This window comes from Myiozetetes cayanensis, unplaced genomic scaffold (genome assembly GCF_022539395.1).
Source record: "Myiozetetes cayanensis isolate MyiCay16 unplaced genomic scaffold, myiCay2020 scf15, whole genome shotgun sequence".
NCBI lineage: Eukaryota > Metazoa > Chordata > Aves > Passeriformes > Tyrannidae > Myiozetetes > Myiozetetes cayanensis.
The window spans coordinates 17,368,848-17,382,091 of NW_026087159.1; the positions used below are offsets into that span (position 1 = coordinate 17,368,848).

Sequence of the window (13,244 nt, forward strand, 5' to 3'; positions counted from 1 at the left end):
TTTGCTGTTTGTGTTCCCTCCCGAGCTGTGCTGGGTAAACAGTAACACCCTGGCCTGGCTGCAGTTTCCTGCAAACTTCCACTGACCTGGGGAGCTCGACAGCCAGTCTGAGACCGAAGGGAAGGGGCCTTTCCCTTGCCTTGGAGCTGGGGCTGCAGCTGATAAGTCCCTAATGGGCTTCAACTCTTGTCTTTCTTCACATATAATGAGCTCTGTAGCCACAGTAAATCATTCTTTTAAATTATCCTATGGGAATTGATGGGTGTTTCTTTAGGGGTAACATTCCTAGGACATATCACCTTCCCAGCTCAGGAGGAACAAATGTGCCAGGCTACAGGGAAATGCTCTATTTTCATCAAGTGTTTCTTTGCTGGGAATTTTTCCCTTGGAGTTCAGTGCTGGTGACTGTGGAGAAGACAACACCTGCATCTCCCATGCCACAGCTCTCCAAATTGCACCAGTTGAGTGCAGTTGATTTACACCACCTGGAATTACATCTTCCTTGAGGGTGAGGTTATCGTCTTTAAAGAAAAGCGACCCTGTCCCTTTAGTTTCAAGAAATTCTGTCTCTGAGAGACTTCTTTACAAGGAGTTAACTGATTGCTGATGAACTGAAGGTGGAGGACATGTTTCTAAACCTGGCAGTGACACTCCCAGTGTTCCAGCAGATCATTTTTCCACGCCACGGTCAGTCTGAACTACTTAGGAGTTTCATGAAGGATCTATTTTTTGTCTCCACAAACCATAACAAAGGTATCAGCTGGCACTTGATTAGTTCAGAATTTATTCTTTGCCATTTTGTTAAGCTCCAGTGCTGAGCCACTTTACATTTGCTTATCTGTTCATGAATGGTCCAGCTGCCTGGAAAGGCTGTTGCTCAGAGCCTCTTCTTCCCGGTGCCTGGTTCTGCTCAGGAGGGGTTTTGGAGCAGCTGGAGCACGAGCAGCTGCAGGACACACCAGGTTTGCCTGTTCTCTGTGTGCTGGGGCTTTTATAGTGCTTGATGACTGAGATATTTGAGAAACTCTGGCTGCCCCATCCCTGGAAGTGTCCAAGGCCACACTGGATGGGCTTGGAGCAACCTGGGCTAGGGGAAGGTGTCCCTGCCCATGGCAGGGGGTGGAACTGGATAGTCTTTAAGATCCCTTCCAACCCAAACCATTCTGGGATTCTACGACATTGCTTTTCCTTTTGCACAGTTTTACAGTTAGGGAGGAAAATAAAGCCTCCCTGACCTCATGGACATACCCAGGTGCTTGACCTTCCCTTGCAACTGCCTGTCCCTTTCACTCCAGGGTCACTGTCCCCTGATGACCCAAGTGCAGCCCTAAAACCTCCTCTTTAAGCTCTCATGTCAAGCCTGTAGTAGTGCAGCTGTCACAGCAGCAGGAGCTGCTCCACTCATCCCTGCAGATATCCCAGCCCAGGTACCCCAGCCCAGGTACCCCAGCATGTTGAAGAGCCCCAGTATTGCAGATGAATACAGGGAGGGAACAGCCCTTTGGCAGACAGAGAACCCTCTTTAGGCTCAAGCTACAGACTGGCTAAAGCCCTGCCATAACACACAGCACAGCCTGCACAGGGCCCTGGGACACCTCACTTATTTAGGAAAGGGAAGGACCCATAAAATATAAAACCTTTTTCTTTTTTTTTTTTTTTTTCCAAAACACAGTGAGAATAAAGCCCCTGAGACCCAACATTCACTAGTGATTAAGTCACAGCTCAAGCTATCCCTCCCTTTCCCCACCCAACCTTTATAACCCAGAAACTGCCTTTTTTTGAGAAATATTATTCTGTTTTGACTAAGGTGTATCAATCATTGCACAGTTCAATAATTTCCAACACTTTAGGATTATTTAACATGTGCTTAGCTGCCTTTTTTTTTTATGTTACTTTTTAAATGAACAGTGCTATTCTGAAATTCCCTCTAAAAATATTGGCACAAGTATTTTTATATTCAGTGTTCCCATCTTTTCAGTCCAAACTTGACCCAGAATTGTGAACAGTTTGGGATGAAGAAGCTCCTTTTTCCCCAGCAGTTTCCTCGTGGCTATACCCTTGTCTACCCCAGCACATTCGTTGTTCTCTCTTTTTCTCCACGGGACTAGAAATAATGGTGACTACATTTCCCCTGACACTTTTTTGCACTCCCAGCCCAGTGCTTGCTGCAAATACATAAAAATCTACTTTCTCTGCTTTTTCCTATCACAAATAATCCAAGGATCTTCTTTTAACAGTCCAGAGTCTTATTTTAAGTCTAAAGTCCTTTCACCCTATGCACAAGCTTTAAAATTGGCCACTGTCACATTTGATAGCTCCAAGTGTGGTTCAGCTGGAGAGCAGGACTGCAGAGGAACTGAGCAGCTCAGGGACAAACACTAAACACATTTTCATAATGTGACTCAACAGAAGAATTTAACAGAGCTGTTTGGGAAAGTGAACGACACTGGACTGAGTATAAATATTTCCTATTAGTTTTAGGGATTGGACCAACCCACAGAGTTGTGGTCTGGAGATCTGGTTTCTCAGCCCCAGGCTTGATTAGAACCAGCTCCTGCCTGACCAGAAAGTTCAGATGTGTATCTGAACTTCCTAAATGTGGGGACATTAGAGGCCTAATTTTTTAATTCCAGTAATCTCTCTGACCTAATGTTTCTTGCAATGCCCTTACTCCAAAGCACGTGCCTTTTGATGGAACAACCCAGTCACAATAAACTGGCTCAGAATAAAAGCTGGCATGAAAAGACAATACTAGAAATCAGAGAAATCATCCAGATTTCTGCTCTTTCCCTGCTGTTTTACTACCTCATGTTCAGTGCTCCTGATCAGCCCCTTGTCACAGCTCCCCACACTAATCTCACATCTCTGGTACTTGCACAGTGCCCCAAGAGCCTCTTATAAAACATGGTCATCACCATGTGTGGCCTCTCTGACACACACACAAAGCTCCAACCAACACTTGCCCTCGTTGTGATGAATCCCATGGTATATTTTGTCTCCTAAGAATCCTATTTCCAGTTCTCAGAGCTAAAATTAAGCTCTCAAAAGCACAAAAGGCACCAGTGCCACTCTCCTGTGTCAGTCTCTGCTGTCAGCCCTTGTGAGTGAAACTGGTTTGGATTGTGGAGCAAAGGAACTCCAGCTCTGCACCGAGCTGATCCTTTGAAGGTTAATTCCAAATGACAGCACTCACACGTTTCCATGACATTCCTTGAGCAAAGACTGTTATCATCAGTCAGGAAACACACGTCGATACCCCTGGATGAGTGACAAGAGGGCTCCCAACACCCACAAGTAGCACTGGCATCTTGATTTGGTAGTCCATGGAGTTTTTCATGTATTTGCACAGAAATCTGTGCCATTCTGGGCAATTTCTGGATGGACATGGGGCTAGATCCCAATCCTTGGCTCTAATCCCGAGGTGGCACTGGCATTCACAAGCAGGCAGGACGCAGGTGGGTGTCCTGTCACACGCCCCAGTGAGCCTCTCTGGGCAGTTTAACTGCTCAGACTGCAGTGCCCTCCCAGCAACTGAGCAGTAAAGGAGCAGTTTTGCACATCAGTGTTCTCTTCCCTGCAGACTACAGGAATCCATTTGTGGAGATTCACCCGGAGCATCCCGAAATCATCTACATTTTGGATGACAAGAAAACAGTGGTTGTCCCCTGCCGCGTCACCTCTCCAGACATCAGACCCAAGCTTACCCAGGTGAGTGACTGCTTCAGAGAAGCTCAGTTCACAGCTCTGGGCTGCCAACACATTTTGGCAACAAATTAAGATGTATGAAGCTGGGTAAGTTTCAGGAAAAAAATAGCAAAAACGCTGAAAATCCAGAGGCAGGGTCCTGGTCATGCAGTGTTACAATTAAACTGGGTGCTAAGGTGTTTAGGGGACTAGGCTGAGTTTATCACATGTATTTCTGACCTTGTAGCTTGGTGTTCCTCCATAAATTGGCAAAGGTAGGTGACAAAGCGCTGTTTTTTCTTCAGAATTCTTTGTATAACACCTGGTTATTTGCTCTCTTGTGAAAACTTCTCTCTTTTATACCTTGAACTTCTTCAGAACAGTTGCCCATTTTTGCTTCATTTCATCAATTTAAACCAAGTTTCAGACTTGGGAATAAGAGGCTGCAGCATCCACCCCTTTGGCAGCAGTTACACCTGAATGTCAAGGTTACAGAACTGTCTGTGGAGGCCAAGGCTGTTTTGGATAATAAAAATGGAAATTTAAGGTCTGGGGCTTCCTGAATTGATGGAGGTCTAGTCACCCGTCTGAAGGACTTTAGAGCTGCTCTCCAGAGAAGCCTGTCATGGAGTTAGGAACAGAACACAGGTCTGAAGGCTCCAATCCTGCATTTTTCCTCCTAAGTTACGTGCCTTTCCATTCCCATGCCAGGCTGAAGGCTTGAGCCATCCTGATGGGAACAAGAGCTCATCCCCTGCCCCGTTTCCAGCCTGTTCCGAGGGGCGGTGGGAGATGGGCTGTTCTGGACACGGTGAGAGCAGAGCACATGCAGAGGGGCTCGAACTGTGCTGGGAGAGGGGTCCGAGCACCTCTGCTCCTCTCAGCAGCTGGATGTCTCAGATGTGTCCTTCTCCTGGGACACAGCACATGGAATCCCGGAGGCTCCTGCTGAGACCCGTGGCAGGTTTCCAGCACACGTGCAGAGGGACAGCATGGGCCTTATTGCTACAGCAGATCTCCGTTTTTAACTTCTGTCAGCAGGGGTTAAAAAGGGGCAATAGGGCTCCTCTCCAGTTATAGCTTATCACTTTAGCCTGGATAAGTGTTATCACCTTCCCTCCCTGGCTACAAAAATGAAACATCCCCATCTTATTCCAGCCTGCTTCAAACAAATTCATGGCTGGAGTGTGCTCTCAGTCATGTGAGACTCGGTGTGGCCTTGGAACTCCAACCTCCACATTTATTCCCTTATTTATGGGCAAGCCTGCTTTCCTTGCCAGCTAAATTCTCTTCTGGTAATTTCCAACACAAACTGAAGCCCTTTATCTTTTTGCTGGAATGAAATCTCCACCGAAATCTCCCTTTTGAGATGCACAGAAAACAGTCCCCAAAAGATTCTCCCCCTCCGAGGCAGAGCAGTTGGAGGGGAGGGCAGGGCACAGACGTAGATGCAGTTTTGGGCACCACAATATAGGGAAGATATGTTATTACAGAGCGTCCAAAGGAGGGCAATGAAGATGGTGAAGGGCCTTGAGGGGAAGTTTTTGAGGACACTGAGGGCACTCGGTGTGTTCAGCTGGAGGAGACTGAGGGGAGACCTCACTGCAGTCACAACTGCCTGGGGAGGGGCAGAGGAGGAGAGGACTGAGCTCTGCTCTGTGTGACCTGGACAGGACCCGATGATCCCCCTGGGTCCCTCCCAGCTCAGCACACCGGCCGGTGCCACACCGAGCCCTGCTCCCCACGGAGCGCTCCGGGCCGGCTGTGCGGACACCGGGCCGGCCCTGGGATCCAGCGGCGGAAAGGCAGCGTTGTGGTGCCTGTGTGGGAATTGCCCTGTGGAGCCAAGGTGGCGGCTTCCCGTGAGGGAGGAAGCGGGGCGGGAGAGGGGCGGAGGTGAGCGGGTGGGGGGAGAGGTGGACAAGGCGATCGGACAAATTTAGAACATCCTCTACTTCCAAATTTAATCTCCAGTAGACAACGCACTTCAAAGGCAGGGAAACTACTGTGACTTCCTTCGAGCAGCATCGACGCTTTTTGTTTGATTGTTTATATATATATTTTCAGATGTTTTATGAGGACATTTAATACGTGTGCAGTGTTGAAAAGGGCCTCCTGAGTGGGGTTATTTTTTCTTTCCCCTCCTCTTGCCATCGGGGAGCAGAGCTGCCAAACCATGAAGTTCAGCTTTATTACATTTTATTATTCTTGTAGAAAATGTATTTTTTTCCACTGTAAATTAAGTTCCTTATGTTACCATTATACTTTAAAATCATTGCACTCTCTGGCCTTTAAATATGCATGGAGAAAGGTACCTCTTGCTAATACTAAGCAGATCCCAGCTAACTCTATATATCATCTTTGTTATTAATGAACTCATGCTAAGACACACATTTCAGATTTTAATTTTGCCTAACATGATTTTAATTCTGGGCAAAAAAAAGCATTTTCAGTCTTGTCAGATCTGTTTAGTCACTGATCTGGTTCAGTGTGCAGTTGCCACTTACAGCTCTGACCTTCACAAGTGTTAAAGCATGAATAAGCCTCAGGTCTCAGATCTCCTTCTGTAATTTGTCTTGTTTTTCCTAATGGTTCTAAACAGAGACGCCACAGCTTGATCATTTCAAAAGCATTTACATGAAATCCCTGTTTCCTACTGCTGTCAGAAGAGCTGCTGCTCCAAAAGACAGCAGTTGTCCTGCTGTGCCTCCTTCCCACACAACATCCCCAGTCCCTGCCCCTCAGCCAGAATCCCTTTGTCTTTGGTCTGGCCTGGAAATGTAACAAGTGACCCAAACCAATGCCAACCTCATCCCTTGTGTATTCAGAGGAGAGTTCTGAGCCTCAGCTCCCAGGGCCTGAAGCTGCAAGTTCCGTGGAACAGAATTATTTAGACTAAATCCTATTTAAGCTGCAGTGCCAAACAAGGGGTCCAACTGTTGGGAGACAAACAGAAATTGCACACTGCTTAACAACAGGAATAGGAGCAAAACTGTTCCATCACTGGGGAAAGTCCTGCTTGCAGTCCCCGGTGCTGCTCTTCCTTGGTTAACTCCACAAGATAAAACCAGGTCTTTGAGAAGAGAACAACAGCAAGTTGTTCATTCACGTTGCTCTTCTGAGGATCCAGAATGGGAGGAGGAGGAGGGAGAAGCACTGCAAATAAAGTTAGCCATCATGTGTGTAAGCACACTGAGATTTCCCCAAACCCTTCATTTTGGGGGGCAGAAGTGATCTCAACACTCCTATAGAGCATCCCCAGTACTAAAGGGCCTTCCCTTGTCGTGATGGGAAAGTCAGATCTACCTGGGCTTCCATTCACCCTCCTGCAAAAACACACTCCTGAGCTATTTTTCTGCACTCAATTTCACATTAACACACAGGGTTAGCTGTGTGTTAATAATAGCAATAAACTAATTATTCCCACCAACAAAAGCCAAGCTACTTGACACTGGTGTGTCCAAGGGTATATGGAAGAGGGTTCATCCTAATTTGCCTTCTGTATTCTCACTTCTTCCTCATGAGGAGAACTTATAGAGAGTGTTTTTTTCAAGAATCCCAGAACATTACAAATGTTTATGAACTTAGGACAAAAAATGTCTGTTACTAAGTCCCCTTATTTCTGCCATTCTATGATTTACACTTTGAAGTCACCAGGAAGTCCATGGGGTGCTCTGAGAGTGTCTTCTCCCTTTCTGTGGTATAGATGACTGGCTGCAGATCATACCTTGTATATAACTGCTGTCAGGTGAGTCAGTGACATGAATAATTCCAATTTTAGGAGGCTCTCACTTCACACATATTTATAAAGTACTGTGAGATCCCAGAAAAATGTGTGGAACTGGGAGAAGCAAATCTTATTCTTAACCACTTGCAAAAATATTACCCTACAAAATTAATATAAGATGGGCATAATTATTTCCCATAAGGAGATGAGAGAAATGGGACCTGCACTGGGTAGCACAGCATCTTGCCCAAGGTCTGAGAGGACTGGGGCTGCTGAAAAACCCCATTACGATATCTGAGTTTTGGATTTCAAAGACAGTCCCACCTCAGGGAGGGCTTTTCTGTTTGCTTAGGTTGATGTTGCTTAAGAAGTGTGTGGAATGAGACCACCCACCACTCTGGGAGGTCGGATCTCCCCCCGTCTCTCCCCCAACAGCCTTGGCTGGTTGCCTCGATGGTCGGAGGGGAAATAGAAGGTCTCACAAGCCTCCTTGTCTGTTCTCTTCCAGTATCCTTCTTCTGCGGAGATCAACTTCAAGAGGATGGTGTGGGACCCGAGGAGAGGGTTTGTCATCCCCTCTCACTCCTTTGTGTACTCTGGAGTGCTCACATGCTCTGCAGACATCAATGGCACCGTGTTCAACTCCTACTACCTGGCCCAGAGACTGGGTGAGTGACCCCCCTGGCACCAGGCATGGCCACACCGGCTCTGTTCCCCTGCAAGCCCCGGGGGTATTTCTTGGGGAGCCTCAATTACATCTGATATGTCTAATTGGTATGGATCTCTAGCGAGTCCAAGCTGGAATGCTAAAAGTAAACTCAGTCTTCCCCTTTCTTCCTATTCAATAGAGCTTGGATTTGATCCACTCCTGGTTTTGAAAAATTACCAGGTGTTGAGGTGGTACAAAACAGGAGTGTTTTATTCAAACCCCACCAAGGCTTTGTTTGCTTGGATTGAGCTGTATGTATATTCAAACAGCTGCTCGTTTAGCATAAACCAAAAGCAGCTTTATTTTTGCTTCTGGTCATTAAACACGCACGATCATGGTATAAAAATCTCACTAAACTGCTAATTCAAATCTTTGCTCTTTTGTATATTTTCTCTTGCTGATTTACTACACCATTTCCCTTGTATTTACAGTTGAGCTTCAGCTCATAAAGAAAATCCGAATTTGAAGCATGAACATTACATTTGAACCTGAACATTAAATTTTTGAGTGCTGAACTTTTATATGAACTCAATTAGAATTTGTTTTTCTTTTGCTTTCAATGTATGTTCTTTCTTTCCTCATATATCTTATATTTATTGTGACTTTATTCCCATTAGATCATGGCATCCTTCTATACAATTAGCACTCAGCTTTAAACAACAAGCTTGTAAATTCATATGGCAGCCAAATAAGGGTCCTGTAAATCTCTCTCCATCTCTGGTTTTTTCATTGCTGGAGTAACTTTTTACTAAATTATGAATGCAAACCTAAAAAGCCTCTTAGATCATCCCTCTGCAATCAAAAATCCCTTACTCCATCCTGTGTTACTGTGCAGTGCTCAGGGGTGTGTTTGGTACAGGGCACCAGAAACAGGATGAAATTTAGTTCAGAGCTGATGCGTTTAAGGCATCAATAAATATGCAAGATCGAGGTTTGGGGATCCCATTCAGAAAAGGAAGGGGGCAGGGCAGGAGAGGGCAGGAGAAACATGTTTCATGTTCCACAGAAGTGGAGCATCTCACATATCCCCACGTGCTGAGGCCTCGAAAGGATGAGTCACCTCTGAGAAGCCTTTCTCTGGAGCTGAGCAGTGAGGGTTGGAGCCACACATGGCAAAGGCAGGAGGAGTCATGCCTAAATGACTCTGTCCCTGGGATTAGCTGCTGGTCAGGCATTTACACAACTGACCCAATGTTTCTACGTGTGGGCATTTCCCACAATTTCCCCTGCAAGGACAGAATGAGGGGAGGTGCTTTGGGAAGTGAAAGGAGTGGATGTTGAAGAGGCGACTGTGGTGTGGATTCCACCCTTCGTGTGAGTGGTGCAGAGAGTGCTGTGAGGTTACACCTTTGCCCTTTCCATTCCAGAGGGCAGAATACAGAACCTGGCTCTGAAAGCAACTCCCAGAAAACTTCTGGTTGGAGAGACTCTCCATCTGGAATGCAAAGCAGAAACCTTCATCAACGGGCGCATTGAGTTCATCTGGACGTGTCCCCGTGGGAGGGTGAGTGGATGCAAACTGATTCTGCCTCTGTGCATCTCCCCCTCCCCAAAACAAAGACCTGTCCACAGGGCTGAGGCAAACCTGACCACGCCTTCTTCTGAAACATGTCCAACCAGTTGGAAGCCTACAATGGATCCTATTTTTAGTCTGGACGAATCTGAAACTTATCTGACCTTCTTGAACCTGCAGATTAAACTGCAAATCTCAGGCTAAAAATACTCTGGCAAGGAGAGCCGGCAGTGTTTGCTTCTTACTGGGAAGAAAAACTCTCATTTCTTCTGCCCTCTGTATCTCAAAGGCAGCTACGAAGGTTGCAAGTTGTTCATCTCCTCATCCATTTGGGGATTTATGAAGTAGGAGAAAAACAAAACAAAAGAAAATTGTACCTGCTGAAATTGCCAGCAAAGAATGGAATCTAAATTCTGGGTGTATGTTCTTGAGCTTTCTGGGGAAGGCAACATGAAAGTGCCAAATGTGAAGTGGAAACATGAAAGAGACTGAGCATTTGAGGTACCAAACCCTCTCAGTTCTCCAAAAGAAACAACAGAGGGAACAAGGGGTATTTTCAAATCAGTTCATGTACCTGAGATTCTGCTCATGGTTCTGTTTGGTGCTCAGAATTAAAAGTAGTGTTTTTTTTTTTATTTTTAGTTCAGCAAAGTACACATTTCAAAGAAGGATCCAGGCCTCTTGGGAAGGTGTAAAATGGGATTCCTAAAAACTGATTAATTCTGACTTATTTTGCTTATTTAAAGAAAGAACGTCTGGGTTTGTTTCAGTGAAGAAACTACAGAAAACATAACATAGAATTTATCGAAGTGCAAGCACTGGTGTGACTGAATTTTGGTTCTTGAACCCCATATGGTGGAAGAGAGTTGTTTTCCTATGAACCCTCCTTATATTTCCAACATTATAAATGTAAAATTTCTTGGCCAATCTCTGGGTTAAAATATCCTATTAGAAGCTATAATGCTTTCTAAAATGCTACAGGAATTTGCATTGGCACCTGGCTGTCATAATATATTATATTTCTGTCATAATATATTTCTTTTAGAAAGTAGGAGTCTTTTAATACAGAAAAATACTGACTGTGACCAAAATAAATTTAAAAAAACCCGAAACCACAGGGCACAGCTCTGACCCTACAGCTGTTTTGCCCCAAGATCCCTGGGATCTGGTCCTGGAGAAGGGCTGAGCTTTGATACATCCCCTTATTTACCTGTTTGCCCAGTTTTCAGTAGAGAAACACCACAGTTCCACTCTGTTTGTCTCTCTTATTAGACTCAGTAATGAAACCTCACACAAGAGCTCTTCCTGCTGATTTGTCTTTTATATAATTTATTTCAGTGATGGGGAGATATGATAATTTCTGTATGAATCACTACTTTACTGGCAGACTTTGAAAGGCTGAACAAAACAATCCTCTTTCTGCTGCTTTTTGACCCTCTTTTTTTTCCTGACTTGCAGCACCCCCATCCTAGGAGAGCAATGGACCGGAGTGACGTGGTGTATAAAGCTGGCAGCAGCCTGACAATTGAAAATGTCACCATGGAGGATGGAGGGCTGTACATCTGCAGGACATTCAATGCCACCAGGCTGGAGGCCAACGTCACAGTTACAGTGTATGGTGAGTGCTGCAGCTAAGCCAGGGCACCCAGGGACCAAGGTTGTTAAGCTTAGAGATAGGAAATCTGTTGCTCTAGAGATGGCATTAGGAAGAAAGGCAACTGGTTAAACCAACCATCAGTCATCTGTAACCTCTGTGAGTCAGCACACAGCACCGTGTCTTCAAACATGTTCAAGAGGGTACGTTTAGATTGGATATTGGGAAGGAATTACTGGCTGTGAGGTGGGCAGGCCCTGGCACAGGTTGCCCAGAGAAGCTGTGGCTGCCCCTGGATCCCTGGAAGTGTCCAAGGCCAGGTTGGACGGGGCTTGGAGCACCCTGGGCTGGTGGAAGGTGTCCCTGCCCATGGCAGGGGGTGGGATGAGATGAGCTTTAAGGTCCCTTCCAACCCAAACCAGTCTGGGGTTCTGTGATGTCTGAAGATGTGGATTAATTGGGAGCTGAACTGTTTTGAAAAAGTCCCATGTGGTTTTGAGGGCCCCTTGTAAATCAGCCTGTCCCTCCACATGGACAAGGGACACCCCAGGCACTTTCACACCCCGATCCAGGGGCCATGCAGGTGGATATTCCCTGCTTTTCATAGCAGGTCCCTCATGTGGAAACAGCCCTTCCTGGCTGTGGCTGTGCTGTTCAGGAGCAGCCTGACATTCCATTTGCTTGGCTGAGCTCTGCAGGTCTGTACTGGAAACAATCCCAGGCAGTCACAGCACAATTCACAGGTGTGAGCACTGTCTCATGGCAGATCTGCCATTCCTTGTCTTCCTGCTCATTTCTCTTCCCAGACAAACCCTACATCACCGTTTCACATAAGAAAGGGCCTTACTACGAGATCACCTCAGGACACAAGTCACTCAAACTGGCTGCAAAGGTGGACGCCTTCCCTCGGCCCAGCGTCTCCTGGTGAGTACCCTCATTGTGAGCAGAGACAGGGACATAGCACCTCCTTTAGGGCTCCTGTCTGGAAGAGATTGTCACTGTTCCTTAGCACGGAGATAAGGGCTGGGAATGCTCAGAGCTGGGGGCTCACCCTTCAGCTGAGATGGGACTCTGCTCTGAGCTCCCCTACTTCTCTGGAGCTGGGCAAACCATACCTCATTCCCATGCTGGTATTCTCCCTAGTCATTCAGAAAAGGTCCCTAAAGGAAAAATGAGGGTTTCACTTACCCTGGACACAGAACTGTTTGGGAGATTCAAGCAGGAAGCTCCTGGGAAAGGGTTGCCTGTTGACTCCCTTCAGCAGTGCTCAGTCTGCAAGGGGTTAATAGAAAGGACACGTTCTCAACATGACAAATTGTTTCTTTTCATAACTTTTAAGCAGTTTCCTCCAATCCCGTACCACCAAATCCTTGTAAACAATACAGTGAATCCTCCAGACCAAACTAAGGGCTCCAGCGGGACTGTAGTGGATCTGCTAAACAGGAGGGGCAACACGGCAGCAGCTCCAGGAGACATTCATGTCTCTCCTTGCCCTTTCACCACTTGTCTTCTCTCTTGCTGCTTTTCCAGGCTTCATTCTGCCTGGAATTCTAATGGGGTCGTTAACAACCCCATCCAATGCCTTATACATCTTTAACTGCATGAAATCCCATGGGGTATCTGGCAGGGGTTTCCTGTCCTGGCAGAGAAGGTGGCACTGCCCTTGGCCAGCTCAGTGCCTGGCAGGCACAACAGGGATTGCTCAGGGCTGGCCTTGCTGTGTTTTATTAACAGTGCAATAACCCTAAATTCTCTAACGTTAGTCAAATCAGTGAAATGAGTGCTGCCAGGAGGTGGGTTTAATTGCTGCTGTTATCTGGGGATGTTGGGAGCTGAGGTGGGGACTGAGCCCTTCTCTCTGCCAAGGCTTTGTTCAGGCTCAGCGTGGAGTTGTTTGGGGGCTGCCTGGGACCACCAGAGCTGTCTTCCCTCGAAGCTGCAGCTGTTGATGTTGGAGGTCTCTCAGGATAGTTGTTTTAATGACTGTAAAGGAAATTTCCAGCATTGTCAGGCAGTA

General features: G+C 46.4%; 1 protein-coding gene across 1 annotated transcript in view; it reads left to right on the top strand.

Annotated features, from left to right (window-relative positions):
- Positions 1 to 13,244, top strand: part of LOC126637397 (vascular endothelial growth factor receptor kdr-like) — a 127,621-nt gene that overhangs the window by 46,413 nt on the left and 67,964 nt on the right. Inside the window, exons 4-8 of the mRNA XM_050310631.1 lie at positions 3,581 to 3,708; positions 7,920 to 8,079; positions 9,488 to 9,624; positions 11,092 to 11,251; positions 12,034 to 12,151. Coding sequence (XP_050166588.1) covers positions 3,581 to 3,708; positions 7,920 to 8,079; positions 9,488 to 9,624; positions 11,092 to 11,251; positions 12,034 to 12,151 — 703 coding nt within the window. The remainder of the gene's footprint in view (positions 1 to 3,580; positions 3,709 to 7,919; positions 8,080 to 9,487; positions 9,625 to 11,091; positions 11,252 to 12,033; positions 12,152 to 13,244) is intronic.